Source organism: Taeniopygia guttata, chromosome 6 (genome assembly GCF_048771995.1).
Source record: "Taeniopygia guttata chromosome 6, bTaeGut7.mat, whole genome shotgun sequence".
In the NCBI taxonomy this organism is placed as follows: Eukaryota; Metazoa; Chordata; class Aves; order Passeriformes; family Estrildidae; genus Taeniopygia; species Taeniopygia guttata.
The window spans coordinates 21,377,407-21,395,659 of NC_133031.1; the positions used below are offsets into that span (position 1 = coordinate 21,377,407).

At 50.7% G+C, this 18,253-nt stretch overlaps 2 protein-coding genes across 2 annotated transcripts; both read right to left on the reverse strand.

The window, feature by feature from the left end:
* Positions 1 to 5,068: 5,068 nt before the first annotated feature.
* Positions 5,069 to 7,692, reverse strand: CYP26A1 (cytochrome P450 family 26 subfamily A member 1). Its single transcript, NM_001279262.1, is given in 7 exon segments — positions 5,069 to 5,435; positions 5,627 to 5,779; positions 5,997 to 6,131; positions 6,446 to 6,595; positions 6,687 to 6,974; positions 7,066 to 7,290; positions 7,488 to 7,692. Coding segments are annotated over 7 exon segments (1,482 nt in total). The 5' UTR covers positions 7,677 to 7,692; the 3' UTR covers positions 5,069 to 5,093.
* Positions 7,693 to 9,307: 1,615 nt separating this feature from the next.
* Positions 9,308 to 18,138, reverse strand: CYP26C1 (cytochrome P450 family 26 subfamily C member 1). The gene is made up of 6 exons (XM_002189751.6): positions 17,405 to 18,138; positions 17,105 to 17,329; positions 16,704 to 16,979; positions 14,938 to 15,093; positions 12,030 to 12,536; positions 9,308 to 11,764 (listed from the first exon to the last, which is right to left on the reverse strand). Exons 1-6 carry the CDS (start codon positions 17,594 to 17,596, stop codon positions 11,402 to 11,404), a joined length of 1,719 nt encoding a protein of 572 aa, XP_002189787.6. The 5' UTR covers positions 17,597 to 18,138; the 3' UTR covers positions 9,308 to 11,401.
* Positions 18,139 to 18,253: the final 115 nt, after the last annotated feature.

Consider the following 18,253-nt stretch of genomic DNA (forward strand, 5'->3'; position numbering starts at 1 on the left):
AAACTGGGGAAAAGCATATGAATGATTGTGTATTTGTGAACAAAATGACCTGGCAAACAAGTACATCATAAGTCACTTTTGCTAAAATGATCCTTCCAGCCTTGCAAATCACACAAGCTCTGCATGTCTCCGGGGCACTAACAGCATACAAGTGAAACTGCAATGTTGGGACTGCTGATAAAGGGACAAATAACACTTTAATTAACTGAGAATACTTAATATCTTGCCCTGCTTATGTTGCAACTGAGAGGCAAGCTGTAAACACCTATTAAAACAGCACTATTATATCCTACTATGAAAGTCTTGTCTGTCACCTTTTAAATATTTAAATCTCAGATTCTTTAAAAGCTGTTTCCGCTGCTTTTACTCTTTGGATGTAAACAGATTTGTTAAATATTTTATTTCTAACCCACCCACGAAGCTACATTCATTTACATAACTTAATGAAGGCAGCATTATTCATTGAACTTCTCATATAACATTTTTTGTAAGGCATTATTAAACAAGTGAAGCAAGCCAGTCTAGTAATGAGTCTTCTCTAAACTTGCTGCCAGTTACATTTCCTTTCTCCTAATCTATCACTCTAATGGTTGCAACTAATAAACTTTTTGAATTTTTGCTGCTAATCTGTATATGTTTTGCATTGCATGCTGGATGTAAAACTTGACAAAGAATTTACAATACAAACCACCTGGCAAACAAAACTATCTAAATTAAATGCTATGCAAACCTTTTTTTGTTATAATAGAGGACAACTACGTGTAAAATAGTACCTTTAAGCCATAAATAAATTCACTAATTTGGGTCTGGAACATACCAGCATTATATCTCAAACACAAGATTTGTGTCTGCATTTTTAATTTTTAAATCTTTGCAAAAGTCAGTAGATTGAAGCTTGGTTTATGCAAATGTCCTGCATAGCCTTGTAAAAGATCCAATAGTCTTGCATACAATTCTTTTAGACTGTTCTAGGAAAGATGATATGCAATAATTCTCAGGTAAAGAAATTCAGCAATAATTTTTTACTGATAGTATTTTTTTAGTATTTGTTTTACTTTACTCAGGTAAAGAAATTCAGCAAAAAATGTTGCTTACACATGAGCTATTTAATCTGCGTTCAGATTGTATCAAAAGTAATATTGGATTTTCAGGGAGTCTAAGCAGTGCAGCTCCCTTTGAGATAAATGGCAAATTTTCAGAATTTAAACCTCATAAAATCAATTTCAATTATTAAAAAAACCAAAAAGAAATAGACCATTGGATCCAGGGTTCTAATTTTATGCATATTAGTTTCTGAAAGACAGGCATATTATTTTATCAGCTTCCACCCTGAAAACCTTTGCAGATGTGTAGAATTAACAAAAATCAGCAGTGTTCTTTTCTCAAAGATGGCTAGATGCAGATTTGTAAAAACATTTTTTAAAACTTTATATAGCACGTAAGAAAATACAACCTGAAAGTCAAAGATGACTTATTTTACATATTATTAAGTATTTTTCTTGGTACCTCTCCAAAGGTTAATTCTAAATCACTGAACAGAATAAAATAAGAAAACAAACAATATTGATTGAAATGGGGTAGAAATAAGGAAAACCTTTTTGTCTGCCTCTCATCTTGCAAGGTCCAGGAAAAGACTCATGTAAGGAAATAAAATAAAATAAAATAAAATAAAATAAAATAAAATAAAATAAAATAAAATAAAATAAAATAAAATAAAATAAAATAAAATTCAAAGCCTTAAGCAGACAAGACTTCAAATTATATTGTCCCTTGCATAGGTGCATCTATGAATCATAACAAAGGAAAATCTTTCCCAGCTCAACTGCTGAAAGCAACATGCAAGTAACATGTCTGTCTCACAAGGACAAAATAAATAAACTTGATCAAGTTATTTTTAATCATTTCCGATGAGTCTTCAGCATTTTTTTTCTTAGTCACATAGCCATTAGCAAAATTCACTTTTACCTGTTTTGACCTTATCTGGAAATACTCATACCTTTCAATCAAGTATTGATTTATCAAGTGGCATTCCTCAATGCCAATTTACATCAGTGTAATTCTTAATTGTCCTTTTGATTAAAGAATAGATACAACTGTGTGTTGTTAAGAGCAACACATTCAGCACTGAACAGATACCTCAGAAATTTTAGGCTTTAGAGATGCTGGCTGGCAGAAGCTGTTACTCACATGATTTTAGGAGAAGTGTGGGTCCTCTTAACTCACCTTACCCTCGAGGAAGAACCAGCATGCTACATATAAATCATGGGTTTTTACTCCAGGACCAAAGCACAGCACCTTCTAAATTGTGTGTGATTTTTCGAAGAGAGACCTGGTCAAATATTTTTCTTTTAAATAACAGGCTAACCAAGAGGAGGAATATGAAATACCCTTCCTCCTGTCTTGGTGCAGCACCCCAGCACAAACTATGCTCGTGTGGGGAGCTGGAATGAGGACCTGGTTTGCCCAAAAAGCAATTAGTTTTTTGATAGGCAATTTTTCAACAGAATCAGTTCCTGGAGCCAACATTACAAGAGGGGTGGGGGCTCAGGGTGCAGCAGACAGGCAGCACCTAAACAGCAACCACAGCCTCAGCAAGCGCCCACCCCAGACTCTGCTGAGCAGGCAAAGCTGCACTCGCAGCAGAGCTCACCTGAAACTGGTCTGCAGCCAGCATCCAAGCTGTCAAAATACAGCTGCATACAGGAGATTAGCAGGGGTTGTAAAACCTGCTCAAGAAGTTGGGCAAATATTTCAGCAATTAACCCACACTGAGCTCCGTTTTACTGTAGCTGCACTGCTCCCATTTCTCAGCATAGCTTGTTTAAAGCTAGCTCCAGGACGCCTAAATTGCACAGCAGTGACAGACCGCTTAGCTACAGAGATAAATTATTACAGGGGCAGTACCTAACATAGGTTATGTTGTCATGATTTACAGCAGCTGAGGATGTGCCCCCAGATGTCCAGACAAAATCAAATTAAGTATATGATTTTTTTTCTTCTTCAAACATAAAAGCCATGCAAACTTGACTCAAAACCAAAAATGAAAGACTTGCATGTATGACCTTAGACTTACACTGTGAAAGTGTTTGTATTCTTCAGACAGCACTTAGGTTCACATTCTTTATAAAAATAAAATATAAACTAAAATAATATGAAGACCATGCAAAAAGTTCCCACATATAAAAGAGTTTAATTAAAACCAAACAAAGCATTTAAAGAATATTGACGTCTACTTGGATTTGGAGAATGTTTTGATGCTACAGAAGAAAATGTTAGTAAAGAATACCAAGACAAGAGTCCTGCTCTTCTCCAGACTCCAGATCACCTCCAAATCTGGATCAAGGTTTGCGATTTTCCACCACTATACTGGTAATAAAGGGGTCTTAAACTGAGGTTATTTGTCAAGTCTCTGAGAAACATAATGGTACAAGAAATTTGCACAGGAGAAAATATTTAAGATTTTAAACATTGTCAAGAAGACTCAGGTATAATTTAAAAAGAATGCATTTTGGGGCTGCGAAAAATTGAATATAAAATATTATTGATAGTTATATGTAGGCTGTATCTAAAGCCATATGTTAGAAGCTCCCATGTTTAAAAGGCTTGCTGGAAGCATATCAAATGCATTATAGAAACACCCTTTTAAAAAATTCCAAACTTCATAGATGCCATTAAGCACCTGCAGCTATTTTGGGCAACTTAGCTCTGTCCTTAATTTTGATCTTGGGAGAACATAATAAAAAAGTGACTGTTTTCCAGAAGCAAACAAAAAATTTAATTATTCTATATGGTGCTACAAGTGCTCATGACACTGAATCACATTGGTTTACTTTGTAGATGTTTATAGAGCCAGCCTATGTTGTTTGACTTTTGAGGGAAGACTAATAGGTGCAGTAAGCAGGGGTGGCCACAAAACCCCTTATGGTTAAGCCAAAATAGGGGTCATGCCTAGGGCATTTTATCTGCCCTGCTTACACACCCCTGGGGAATTGCATCTCAACAGTTGATTCTCTGTTAATCAATTCACATTAGTGCCTGCCTTTTAGTTTTCACTTTGCTGAATTCCAGGAAAGAAGTTCTTAAACCAAATGCATGCTCCATCTCTGACCTAGTCAGAGCTGTTGCATTTCAAGGGAAATAAGCAGATTTTATTTGCTCTATCAGCTGATAAGAGACACCTTCGTAAGTAAAGATTCATAGCCAGCAAGCTCAACACAGAACAAGATTCAGTGGTGTGTTTACACAGGTCAGCAGTAATATGGGAGGAGAGGACATTTATGGATTTTTTTTCCTCAGCTAGCTCCAGAGAAAGACTTATGTGACATTATTTTGCTTTCCTTTTCTTTCTTATTTACTGTGGCTCAACATGATGTGCTTGATAAGGAAACCTGTAGCACTTGCCATCACTCCATGCAGTTTTCAGCAAGCATGTGGTTTTGTACTGTTCTTGCATTTACAAGCTAAAATTTATAACAATTAACTACTCATGAGCAACTATACATGAAGGAGGGAAGAGTTAGGAACACAAAAATAGCAAATACCTTGTTGACAGAAGCAGATCTGGCTTTACATTCAAACCCTAGAGCCACGTCCATTAGGTTACTCTCTAGCATACACACAGATCTTCATACAGAGGATCATCAAAAATAAACTTTATTATCAAACTTAAAATTCACACATTAAACATACAATCTAGACACAAATAATACTGAAAACATTCTCAAACAATAACCATTTCAGGTAATTTGGATGAGTAGCTAGTTACTGTTGTTTTGAATGCTTTTCGGATATTTCTTAATACATACACCATCCTGAAATGTCTTCAAATACTTAGCTGGCCAGCTCTCAATGATATTTTTAAATAGGGGAAAACTTATTTCTATAGAAATAACATTATCTAATTATGAATCAGAGACCCATAATTGTAGTGCTTGGGGGAAAAATATCATAGCCTCTTGAAATACTTAGAAGACATAAATAACTATTGTACATTTACAAGTTTTAAATATTTAAAGGCCTTTGTTACTATAAAAAGTTACTATGTACATATTGAATGCTGTATAGAAATCCATTTGGAGGTGAGTGTTGAGCTCTCAGATTTGGCCGCTGAAACCTATGAATTTGGTAGGCAGATTGTCCACAGGGTACACTATGGGGCCCGTTTTCATTGTAGGAGGTCCATTCAGCAGCTGCCAGTCACAGCTCCGAGCCAACTCCACTGTAAATATTTTTAGAAGGACTTTTGCAAACTCTTTGCCCACGCAGCTCCTCAAGCCCCCACCAAAAGGAATGAAACTGAACCTAGAGGAGTCCTCTGGAGATGGAGACATGAAGCGATCTGGGTTAAATTCTTCCTTGTTGGTAAAGAGATCTGCCACATCATGTGTATCACAGATACTGTAAATAACATTCCAGCCTTTAGGGATTTGGTAACCCTATAAAAAAGAACAGAAAGGAGATGTGGAGCACCTTGCTGTGTTAAATAATGTGAAATTACAGAACAGGACACATCAGTGCACCTCCCCTCCCCTCCTGGCTTCCTGCAGGTCACTCTAAAGCAGACAGGCTACATGAACACAAAATACTTTGCAGCTGCTCTGAGGAGTTATGCCCAAACCTTGCTTACATTTAGCTCAAGGGTCTTGAGTGCAATCCGAAATCCTCCGGGAACAGGCGGGCTCAGCCTGAGGGTCTCTTTGATGACACAGCCTGTGTACTTCAGCTGCTCCAAGACCTCCATGTCCAGCTGCTTCTCTTGGTTGGAACTGCACAGTAACCCCTAGAAAGGAAAATGCTACCATGACATTCATGAACCACCCAGCCAGGGCTCCTGGCACTGCAAAGCAGCTGCCCCTCAGCTAAAAGCAGTATTTTCCTGACACCCCTAAAAGCAGGGCACCACCTGGTCAAAGGCAGCCCTGTCTGGGATTCCTGTCCTCGAGGTACCTTCCTCCCACTGCCCCCTCCTGTGAAATGCCTCTAGGGAAGACACAAACCTTGACCTGCAGCTCTTTCCTCACTTTCTGCAGGACTTCATGGTGGAGCCCTAGGAAGGCAATCAGCGACGTGGCAGCACTAGCAGTGGTTTCATGGCCCCCGAACAGCAGCTCTGTGGCAGACTCCTTCAGCTCCTTATACAAAGGATAGAAGAGCCTTGAACACAGTATCTCTACCACTCAATCACTGCAATGCTGTACATCATCCCCAAACTGGAACAGACACCCAGGGGTCTGGATAGAGGTGGCTGGTGGTGCTTATGCTCCCTGTGGGCATGTCTCCCCACCCAACAGCCTGACTGCAGCCTCTGCACCCTAGTCCTCAACACTAGCTGGTTTATTTCATCGGGAGAGCATCTCCTGCATCTCCCTTTTGTCCCCACAAGGTAAGTATGATGTACTTAGAGAGCCTGAGGGAAAGAGATTAATCCGGTCCTGAGGAACCTTACCTGCATGTTGAGCTGCTCGCCGTTACCCTGGGTGTGTTCCATCAGCAGCTGCAGCGCATCCTTGTAGCCACCCTCGGGCTCCTTGCGGGCCATCTTGGCACGGATGTTCTCCTCGATCTTGGCATGGATGATGTTGCGTGCCCGCAAGCCCTGACCAAGCAGGAGGGAGAGCAGTCTGGGTCTTAGTACTGTCATCCCTCCCGCCTCGATTCCCCCGTGCCCTGGCCCACCTGAGCCTTACCCGGTAGAGCCCACTGAACGGCACATCGATGGGCAGGGAGAAGAGGTTGCGGATCATCTCCTCGAAGGCCTCGACCAGCTGCTGCTCGCCGTCGGGGCTGGCCTGGCGGGGCTGGAAGCCCAGCAGGATTCTCATGGCAATGCGAAACATGAGGCGCTTCACCTCGGGGTACACGAGCAGGCAGGGCCCGGCGGCGCCCAGCCACCGCGCCAGGCAGGCGCTCACCTCCTCCTGGATGACGGGCACGTAGTGCTGCAGGGCGTCCCGGGAGAAGGCGCGCATGATCACCTGCCCGGGGGGACGAGGAGGAACGGGACAGAGGCTCAGCCGCCGCGCCCGAGGCGACCACGCCCGCTCCCCGCCCGCCGTCGGCCCGTACCTTTTTGCGGTGCTTGTGCTGCCCGTTGTGGAGGTTGGAGAGGCAGCCCGAGCCCAGGATGGTCCGCACCGAGGCGGGCCACTGCACGGAGACGAGCCGGTGCTCGCCCAGCAGGATGTGCCGCACGTTCTCGGCGCCCATCACCCGTACCGTGGGCCGCCCAAAGAGGTGAGTCTTGTAGATGAAGCCGTATTTCCTGCGTTTCATCTGCAGGAATTTCCGCCTCTAGACAGGGGATGAGAGGGGGGAAACGATAAAATAAATTTTAGAAAGCATAAGAGGAAGTGGCAGGGAGAGCAGCTGTTTCCCACCTGGGTACGGGAGCCTGTCAAAGTTGCCGCTCATCTCCCTCCCCTGCCGCCCGAGGAGCTCTGGCTCCAGAGGGGCGCCTCTCCGCTCCCCGCGCCATCGCCTGGCCTTACCTGCAGCACCAGCTGCAGCGTCTCCCCGAAGAAGGGGAGCCCCATGGTGCCCGGGGGCAGCGGGAGCGGGCAGCTGGGGTCGCGGCTGCTCACGCAATACAGGTCCCAGAGCTTGACGGCAGCCAGAAAGAGTAGCAGGGGCAGCAGGAAGGTGCACAGGGCGCTGGCGACTAGGGCGGAGAAGCCCATGACTGGGGAGCGACTCCCGCCCAGCCCCCCGGGAGCTCTGAGTGCGCGGGCTGGGCTCGCCGCGGGCCGCCTTTTATACCCTTCCCAGGTTGCTGCCCACCCCTACCTTGGTCCGATAAATTAGTTCACCCAAAGTTCATCTTTAATTGCGGATTGCGGCCTGGCTCCTCCCCTCGAAATCTTTAACTATTTGCTTTGCGTAGTGCATCCTATCCGCCGCAGACCGCTGCCGGTGAAGGAAAGGTGCTGCCGGGGGCGGCGGCAGCGGCTCCGGGCTCGCTGACCCTGCACGGCGCTCGGTGAGTGGGCTGCGGGACGCCGCCGACAGCTGACAGCCGGTGGTCGGCCACCACCGCCTCCTCGTCCTCGGATTTATCGCCGATGCTCTTTCGAGACCAGCGATTGCACCCAGAAATTCCCGCGCCGGCACCTGGCAGCCCGGAGTCACCTACCCCGCGGCGCTACCTCCCGGCGCCGATGCACTCTGCGGAGCTCCTGCGTCCGCCCGCCACCGTCGTCGGCTGGGAACGGCGAGATAGCGGCCGGACCCGGGAGACACCGGGCCGGGACCGTGGGGCAGCCGGAGCGGACGGTCCCCCGTGCTGGGGCAGCCCGGAGACTCCCTGAGCAGAGCCGCAGCTGTGCCTGCGCATCGGCGGAGGAGCCTCCGCTGTCCCCTGGTTCGCCTCGAAAGGCGCGGCTTGTATTTCTGCCGGCCGTGGAGGAAGGAGCCGCCGGCAGCAGTCCGTCTCAGCCTCCCGATGCAGGTTCAAGCGCGGGTCACCGAGGGAAAAGAAGGTGAGCGCGGAAAGGAAACACGAAACTCGCCGTTCCCAGCTCCCCGGGATCCACTGCCCGCCCTCGCCTGAGGCTCTCCGGCGTCCCGTCGGGGCTGCCGCGGCCGGGAAGAGGCGCTGGGCACGGCCGGGCACCCCGCCTGCAGCCGCGGCGAGAGGGGGTTGGCGGGCGGGCACCGGCGCTGCTCTCCGGACGGGAGCGGCGGCTCCGGGCAGGAGCGGGGCAGCGGGAGGGCTGCGCTGCCTGCAGCTGCTGCTGGCGCCGGGCAGGAGCCGCCGGCCGCTGGGGAAGGGGCACCCGGCGCGGACCGCGGCTGCAGGGCGCGGAGCTCTCCGCCGACCACGGCTGCTGCCAAAACACTTTTTTTTCTTTACGGTTTTTATCTTTTACCCTGTTACTTTTGCTTTCTAGTTCCGAGACAAGCTCAATAAACGCTGGAAGTTTTGTGTCTGTGTAGGGGAGAGGGTGATGTCACTTTTTATTATTTTTCTAACAATCAACGCATCACACGAGACCCGCCCTCTCCTTACGATGCCTTGTTGGAGCGGGGCTGCCCGCCTCCGCAGCCCCTAGCCCAGGAGGGAGCCCCCCGAGGGTACTCGCCCGGCCCCGGGGGCAGTAGCCCCTCGGGGCTCGCCGCGGGCCCGGCCGGTTCCGCGCAGCCCGGCCGGCGCTGGCCGGGAGCGGCGGCCGCGCCCTGACCCGGCGCTCTCCCCTTGCCGGGCGCTGACCTGCTTGTGACCTACAACACGGACCGTGACATCTGCGTGAACCCGGCCGGCAATCGCGCCAAGTTCACTGTCTATCAAAATAACGAGATACGGTGGCCTGAGCACCGATAATTGCCACAGGAAGGCTTTATTATCTTCCCAGCTGTGTATTCCCCAGCCATCGGCTTGAAAAGAATCAAATGGTAAAGAGTGAATGGGATAATTAAAAACATCTTGGAAGGGGGTCAAGAAATTAACAGCCTAATATGAACAAACTTTGATTACAAGTAACAATTATTACACTTCATTTGTAAATGCTTGTGTTTATCTGCAAACAAAATCAGTTTATCAGTTTCTTTTTGTTTCTTTTTTTTTTTTTTTAAACTAGATTCATGTTACATTTTTCAGCGGGCTTGTTGGCGCTCAGGGTAATTTTTAAGTGCGCTGCTGGAGGAGCCCTGACCTTCCTGCACAGGGTGCTGGACGCTGCAGGCCCAGCCCTGCCCAAGCCCTGCCCGAGCCCTGCCCGCGGTGAGACCCTGAATCGCCTGCGGTCTCAGCCAGCCAGCAGCTCCTGCTAATTAAAGTTAGTCATTGCCACTTGCAAGCCACCATCTACTGATTTCACCTCTGATAGGCAAAAAGATTCACCTTTCAGGACAAGGTCAGGAGGGCCAGAGGCTCTGGTTCACTACAGGTCGGCTTGCCAATAGCACTTAACTCAGCCCTGCAGTTCAACCTCTTCCAGATTTGACTTGTCACATTTGGGAACCGGGTTTCTGCCCAAGGTGGTGCGGTGGTCGCTGCACAGTAAATGCCAGCACATGCCCTGCTGCAGTGCCCCAGCACAGACAGGCAAGGAGGATTGGCCAGGGCAAGGCCATCTCTAGCAGCAAAGCAGAATGATGACAGAGTTTCAGGAGATTGGAGAGCTCCCCAGGGCCTTTCCAAAGGGACACTATCTTCGTGCCATGTTTTGGCCCTCACAGGTCAAACTGGTTCTTCACACAGAGCTCATGACACCATCAGGCATGGGATGCTCTAGAGGGACACAGAGGATTATTTTCCCACTGCATTCACACAGAATGCATGACAGTAGGGAGTAGAAGTGAAGTTGAAAGAAACGTATAAACACATAATTGCAGATCAAGGACCTGGGCCCAGCTCTGTTCTCAGTACACAAACAACAGGACTAAATTTTATTTTACATGAGAGAGAAATATCCTGTAGGGGTACTCAAAAGCCATCTAAAAGGGTGCCCTCAGCACCCACGGTTAGCCTTGGGTACCACCCCCTGGATGGATGTATGGAACTGCTGTCCTGACACTTTCCCTGGCAGAGCTGGGCTGACAGAGGTGACAGTCAGTCTGGCCAGCCAGCCAGCTACCACAGGGCCTGTGTCACCTTGCAAATATCCCCTCTGCAATGTGAAGAGCATCATCAGGAACAAGGGACCTTCTACCACAAATCAGACATATTCAGAAACGTCTCCGTTCTAAACATTTGTTCCCCAAAGCCCCCTCCCCCTGCTTCAGTCCAATCCCACGGGCAGGTTGTGGCTGGAGAGAATATCCTGGGGAGACCTCAGAGATGGCTTCAGGGCAGACCCCAAGCAGCAGCACAGTGCTACTAGGAGTGGGTGAATGAGAGATATCCTCTTTGTGCCAGCTCTAATGGGAAGTGCATGAATGAGATTAAATATTTACAATAAAAAGCACTTTACACCCTATTACTCTATCTAGAGTTGATGCTGGGGATTGGGCAACTCTGGCTTGTGTTTTCCTGCAGAGCCTCTTTTTTCATCTAAAAAGCTACAAGTGTGCAGGATGCTTGCCCTGCTTCTCCTATAACACACCTACAGGAGATAACCCTGGGAGTCTTAGCTGTGGGTCTGGGAGTTTTGCTCCCCATCCCTGGTAGCTGGGGGCCTGTATGGGGCAGGGGCTGACTGAGCCCCCATGGCATATACACCCTGCCAGCAGCTTCAGCAGGTTTTGCCCCAGTGCTCAGGAGTGGGACTCTGCAGGACACCTACTGCAGCACCCTGCACACCCTACCAGCTTCTACACCAGGAGAGAAAAAATAGAAAGACCTTTAAGGTTTTGTTTGGCAGTGACCCAGTAGCATTCCCAGCCTGGGACAGCAGAAACCTGCTCCTGGCAGCTGTGGAGGGGCATCAGCCCCAGAGCTGAGGGGAGCAGTGCACCCCTCACTGGCTCAGGCCTCGTGGCCTTGGCTGGGCTGCAGGGGGTGGAAGTAGAGCTGCAGCCCATCATCGACAGGGTGCACGATGGGCACGGTCTGCATGGTGGGGTAGCCAGGGGTGGCCAGCTCCCAGCGGGCTGTGCTGACCAGCTCAATGGCCAGCAGCTTGAGGATGGCCTGTGCCAGCTCCTTCCCGATGCAGCTCCGTGCCCCTCCACCGAAGGGGATGTAGTGGAACCGGCCTGCAGCCTCTGGCCGGCCGGCACCGAAGCGCTCTGGGTCAAAGCTGCTGGGGGGGCTCTGGTAGACAGCAGCTGTCTCGTGTGTGTCACGGATGCTGTACATGACGCTCCAGCCTTTGGGGATCTGGTAGCCCTGGGGAAGGGAGAGAAGAGGGAGGAGAGGACTGTTACATACCTGTGCTACTGGAGCAGAGGTGCCTGCAGACAGCTCCACTGCACTGCCCACCTGCTCTACAGTTCCTTTTCTCCCCAGCCCAAGTGGGACCCAGAGAAGTTGCTGGGCGATACTTCCCGGTGAGCTGCACTGCCAAGCACCACCACTGTGCAGGACACAGGGTGCTTGCTCACAACGGCTGGCAGCAGCTCTTTACCAGCCTGCCAGAGTGCGAGGCACTTACATCGAGCTCAAAAGTCTGCAGTGCCGTCCTGTAGCCTCCGGAGACTGGGGGCAGCACTCGCAGCACCTCCTTAATCACACAGTCCAGGTAGCGCAGGCGGCTCAGCTTCTCCAGGCTGATCTCTGCGGCGCAGTGACAGCTTTGCCCCGGCGGTGCCGGGAGCTGGGGGCCAGGGCAGGGGTTGCTCCGGGGGACAGTGGGCTCCAGCAGGGCACTGGGCTGGAGGGAATCTTCCTCCACTGGGGCTGGGGGTTGGCTCTGGTCCTTGTGAATGTCTTTGGCCATGGGGTGGGAAAGTGGTTTCTCTCTGTCCCTGCTCTGGGTGGTCAGGGTGTCCAGGGAGGGTCCTGCAGGGCAGCACTCACTCTGCTGGTACAACTCATGGGACATCAGCTCCTGCCTTATTTTTTCAATCACTGAGGGGTGCTTCAATAGCAGGAGGATCAGAGAGGTGCTAGCGCTAGCCGTGGTGAAAAAAGCAGCAAATATGAGCTCAATTGCTGATTCCTGGGAGAGGAATAAAAAATGACAAGTTTGAATAACATTTCAAAGTAATTGTCTCTCAGACTGTTCTCACCTTTTTCAGGTTATTCCCCTGTGCAGGGGGCCCTGGCCTCCACTCTGCTCTCCCCAAACCTGCACATGTCCTGGGTTGGCAGGGATCAAAGTATTTCTGTATGAACTGACATCCACTTGCCATGTGACTGCTGCAGAACCACAGCTGGAATGAGTACACATCACCTCCAATCCAGCTCTTCTGAGTTTTCCTCACAAGATTTACCAATTTCAAGGCAGCACTTTAGCATGCATTATAGCACATTGAGTGAAGTCCATTTCAAGTATTACGCTTTTTATCATCATCTGCCAATTCCCCTCTGCACCCAGCTTTTACTTTTCTGTCCAGGCAGTGGATATGGGCAGTGGTTTATGCACAAATTCTAGATGTGCTGGCAGCTAAAATGGGTTGCATTTGATCCATCTCCAGTTATGATTGATCTTATCTGGGAGGAGACTCAAGGCAAGAGTCAAAAGCATAAAGACCTCTCTGCTAGAGCAGGTCAGCCTGGGAAGTGCTGTAGCCAGAAGCACTTCAGGGAGCACACACCAGGCAAAGGACTTGCTTTTCAAGCTGTACAGTCTGAAGCACAGCAGAGTTCCCAGTATCTCCACAGCAGATGTATCTGTAACAAGTTAGGAAATTAATCAGCTCAGATAGATGGACCACAGCACAGTCAAATGTGTAATATGTGCCTTGCCCAAAGTCCCCTCGCAGCCTCCCAGCCTTTGTCTGCAGGGCCTATATGGAACAGCTCATGCCAGGCTGCTGGGGGCTGTTTGCAGCACCCTCTGACCAACTTTTGCAAACAGTTTCCCAAAAGTTAAGGGTTGCCCAGAGCTCATTCACAGCATGACACATCTCTGACAGCAACCATAATGCTCAAACCTACGGCACCATCTGAAGGTGCCAGTGGCCCCATAGCACAGGGCTGGGAGCGCTGAGGCTTCAGGCCAGAGACAAAAGCCAAGGAGAAGCCAAAGGCAGGAGTACCAGGAGATGCCCCCCTGGAAGGCCTGGAACCTGACTGGTATTACAGAGGACTAACTGCTCCACCCTAGGAGTAAAGAGGAGCAAGGGGAGGCAAGAGGAGCAAGCACTAACTGCTCCAGCCCAGGGACACAGAGCAGTTTCCTTTCACACGAGTGTGTCTGGACTTTAAATTGTTCTGACACAACCGGTACTGGAGAGGTGAAGCCACAAACACAGAGAGGAACACTTGAAGATTGAAGGTACTTGGATTCAAATCTGATAAAATTAAGGATAATGTAACAAAATTACTCTTTCCTACCATCCCTAGTGCCATATATTGGCTGGTCTAGATGCTTTTGCCAAAGAGCAGCTCTCAAGGGCATCTTTCAGCTGAAATAAAACCCCTGGAACAACAGATTCCTGTCAACCCCTATCACACCTCCTGCAGGCATTAGCAGCAATTTTTACATTCACAAGGTAGCAGACACAGATGAAAAGAAACCTCTCAGTTCCACCACATGCAATTAAACCCCAAGACATTTCAATAGCATGCAAGGAATTTAGGGCAAGCTCTTAGGTTTGAAATAACAGCCCTTCTGCTCTTTGCATCAACCTCTGACAGTGCTGCTGCAGAACTTGTGTCACAGCCGCTGTCACAACTTTCCCTCCCTGCTTCTGCAAGACCAGCAGAACCAGTGACTGGAAGGCAGGATATCCCCAAGTTTCTTTACCAGTACTGTCCCTGTCTTGGGAGGCAGAATGGGCAGCATTACACCCAGCCAGTGACAACATTATTATGCAGGATGGGCTTTTCAAATCTTCCCAAGGTTTAAAATATTTTAAAACAGTATTGTTGGCAAAACAACATCTTTTTAATGACCTTTACATTTCAAGGACCCTGGTGAGTTCATGGCAGCAGTACAAATCACAGTGTATTCAGGAAAATTTCTGGGAAAACTGTCTTACCAGATCATTTGAACAAAAAGCAAGGCTGTGTTTGAGAAGCACACAAGTAGCTTTGAATATTTCCAAGAGAGTGTCCTGGAGGTTACTGAGTGCAGACATGCAGAGCCTTAACACAGCCACATAACCCACCCAGCATCCTACATCAGGCTGAAGGCTGGTGGCCACGAAGAGGAAAAGTAGAAGGGGCACCCATTCACTTTTAAAAGAGTCCCTTCCAATGCAAAGAGACACAAGCCTACGAGGGCATAAGAGTGTGAGGAGTGCAGGAGCTGGTGTCCTCACTGCTGGTAAGAGGGGGCCAGGAGCCAGCAGCTGGGGGTGGTCCCCACACAAGCCTCCTCCTGGCCCCCAGCCCATGTCTCTCAAACAGCCACCGAGTCAGGAGTGGCACTTCAAGGCAGAGGTTCTCCTTACCTTTAGCTCCTGCATGGTGAATTCTTTGCCATGCTCCTTGGCACTGTTCATTATGAAATCCAGAGCATCACTGTGGTCTTCTGGGTTGCTTCTCTGCAGTTTTTCCTGTATAGCCTTCTCCATAAACTTATGTAGCATGTCCCGTGCTTTGATTCCCTGTGAGAGGCACACACAGTTCAAGAGAACCTTAGGAACTGCCCCCCTCTCTAGAGAGACCAGGGGAACCCAAGTGTAGTGATCCTTAATCCCAGGACCTGTAACAGCAAGAACTGTTTAATCTGCTGTCCAGCCCCAGAGCCTTGCAAGAGGCAGCAGTCTGGGGGGGAAATGGTGTATATTCTGCTGCCCTGCTGTTGTGAATCAAATGCAACAAGTCCCAAGAAACTCTCTGGGAGGAAAAGACAGCAGTAAACTCAAGCTACCAAGTTCAGAGGCATCTGCACTGAGCAAATCTACAGCTGTGTCAGGTCCAAAAGAAGCTTATTCCAAGGGACAAGAGAAGGTAGCAAGAAAACTGAGTCCAGACAGCAAGGCCTGAATGGTTTTACAAGGATACAGTGGATAAAGACACATTAATCACAGTCAGATCATTTTCAGGTGTGTTGCACTCCAGTGCAGCAAAACATTCAGGTAAGATCTCAGCAAGTGATCAGCAATGCCTTTGCAAAGTGGGATGGATGGAATCACACAGTGTACGACTATAAAAATGTGTCCTGCAAAAGCCAGAAGGGCCAGAAATTTGAAATTAAAAATGGCCATGGCCAAATATTGGGAAGAAGATAAAAAGGCTTAGATTTGAGATGGGAAGGATTGGACAAAGTAAACTGGGCAGGGAGTGAGGAGAAAGCCAAGGGGACCTAAAGGCAAGTTGAAGATGTTGGTCTGGGGCCAGACAGGCTTTGGCTGACCTAAAAGAGGGCAGGGGGGATGAAAGCTCATACTGGTGACAACCTGTAAAGGGAAACTGGACAGGGAAAACAAGAGCTTTGATGAAGAGTAGCAGGGAGGCTGAGGGAGAACTGGAACTGACTGGGTAAGGTGATCCAACCGGGCAGAGCTCACAGTGAAAGTAAGAGATGAGGGGCTAAAGTGGACAGGAGACTTCAGCTGTGGTAAGGGTGGAGAACCCAAAGCCAGAGGAGGGAGAAATGGGAGAGGAAGAATGGTACACAGGACCTATACCTAGAGCAGGAGTGTGGAAAGGCAGGCAAAGAGGGGCAGAGCAGCAGGGAAGAAACTGCAGGTTGAAAAAGGCAGAGAAGACTGTCCCTCTCCCTGGGTTGTCTTTGGGCTGCTGGACAAGGGACTGAGGACCAGAAGAGAGTCTCAGGTTCCCAGACTGCCTGAGTTTCGGAGGAGGTGCTAAGCTGAGGTGCGCTGTGCCCACCTGTCTTTGTGCTTATGCCCACACACCCCTCTGCCATGGGCTGACATGAGCTCAGATGGGATAAGATGGGACAGGGCCAGACATGATGGACTCACCAGAGGCAACATATGGGATGAGGGAGAAGAGGAGCCCTACACTGTACAATGAGTTGGAGCCAGTGCCCAGAGGTGTTGAAAGCCAGCCAGGAGCAGGTGAGAAGTGCAGAGAGAAGGGGAATTGGCTAGGGTAGGTAAGACATCAAGCCCTCAGACCTAGAATGGGGTGTTGCAGATGTCCTGGCCCATCAGAAATGTCCCTTGGTGGGCCTAGGGACAGGGGGTCTGTGCTGCCAGGGCGCTGGCCCTGCCCCAGGCAGAGGGAGCAGTGCAGGCGGCAGTACCTTGCGCAGCCCACTGAAGGGTATGTTGAGGGGCAAGGAGAAGAGGTTCTCCACCAGCTGTTCAAAAGTTTTGGCCAAATCCTTGAACTGCTTTTCCTCCAGGCGGAGCCCCAGCAGAATGCGAGCTGCAATGCGGAAAGTTAAGGTTTTAGCGGAGGAATAAACTGCGATAGAGCCTGGCTCCATGCACCAGCCCCGCAGCTCCCAGCTCACAACCTTCTGGATGCGCGGCAGGTAGCTCTCCAGGGCGGCACGGCTGAAGACTCTGGCCAGGATCTAGGAGAAGGAGGAAGAGAGGCAGGTAGTTAAAGCAGGGGGAGCACATATGGCACAGAGGCCCAGGGCTGGGCCGGAGATGCTGCCTGGGCTGTGTGCCCTGTCAGGGTGGCTGTGAGGCTCACCTTGCGGCGCTGGCGGTGCTGGTCACCGGTGGAACTGAGCAGAGTATGGGAGCCCAGGATGATCTGGGTGCTTTGGGGCCACTGTGTGCTGACCAGCGTATGCTCACCCAGCAGGATCTTGCGGATGTTCTCAGCGCCTGTCACCCGCACCACAGGCCGGCCCAGGAGGTGGGTCTTGAAGACGTTTCCATACCTCTCCCGCCGAGAGCTGTGGAAGCGGGAGCCCTGGGGACGAGCTGCGGGTCAGCCCGTGGCTCCCGCCAGCCCCTTCCCAGCCCGCCCCGTGCCCCGGCGCCTCACCTGGAGCAGCCAGTGCAGAGTCTCCCCGAAGAAGGGCCAGCCCATGGAGCCCTTGGGCAGGGGCAGGGCGCTGGCGCGGTCTCGGCTGAGGCTCCAGCGCAGCGCCCACAGGTGCCGGCACAGGGTGACCAGCAGAGCCAGGACCAGCAGCACCAGCGCCGCCGCCTCGGGCCAGGAGGGCCCGGCCGGCATCGTCCTGCGGCGGCGGGGACGGGGCGGGCGGCGCGGCTGTCGGGCACGGGCGGCCGGCGCCCCGGACTCGGCTGCGGGCGCTGCGCGACGGGCCCTGCCGGCTGCTGCCCGCCTGGCCCCGCTCGCCTCCTGCTGCCGCTTCGCCCCTCGGCCACATTTATATAGATATTGGCCACTTACGCCCGATCCACCTTCGGAGATGACGTATCCGCTGCATATTTAAGCAGCGCGGCCAAGTGCGGTGATTGGCGCGGGAGGGCCGGGGACAGCGGCCGAGGGGCTCGGGGCGGCGGCGGGGCAGCCCCGGAGCTGGGGCCCGGCGCCCCCATCCCGCCCCCGCCCAGCTCCTCCGGGCGCTCCTGCGAGCGGGGCACCCGCTCCGCCCCGCCGGCAGCCCCCTCGGGCCAGCCCGCCCAGGTAGCGAGTCCCGTTCCGGGCTCCCCGACCAGGGAGCGCCCCAGCCCCGCTCCGCAGGCCCCACGGCCCCGGCTCCCCGGCCCGCAGCGGCAGCCGGGGCGGTCCCGCAGCGCTCCCGGCCCGCACCCGCCGTCGGGGCCGCGCGGATCCCCGGCCCTTCCCCGGGGTAAATCACCAGTGAGTCGGGACCTGACGGGTCCCGCGAAACCAGCTCCGAGGTGTGTTTCGGTGTGTGAAATT

Coding starts and splice junctions, on each gene's coding strand:
- CYP26C1 (XM_002189751.6), bottom strand. CDS start 17,596: ATGCCGGCCGGGCCCTCCTGGCCCGAGGCGGCGGCGCTGGTGCTGCTG. Junction 12,537..14,937: donor TCACCATGCAGGAGCTAAAG/GTAAGGAGAACC, acceptor TTCCTCTCCCAG/GAATCAGCAATTGAGCTCAT. Junction 11,765..12,029: donor TGCAGACTTTTGAGCTCGAT/GTAAGTGCCTCG, acceptor TCCCTTCCCCAG/GGCTACCAGATCCCCAAAGG.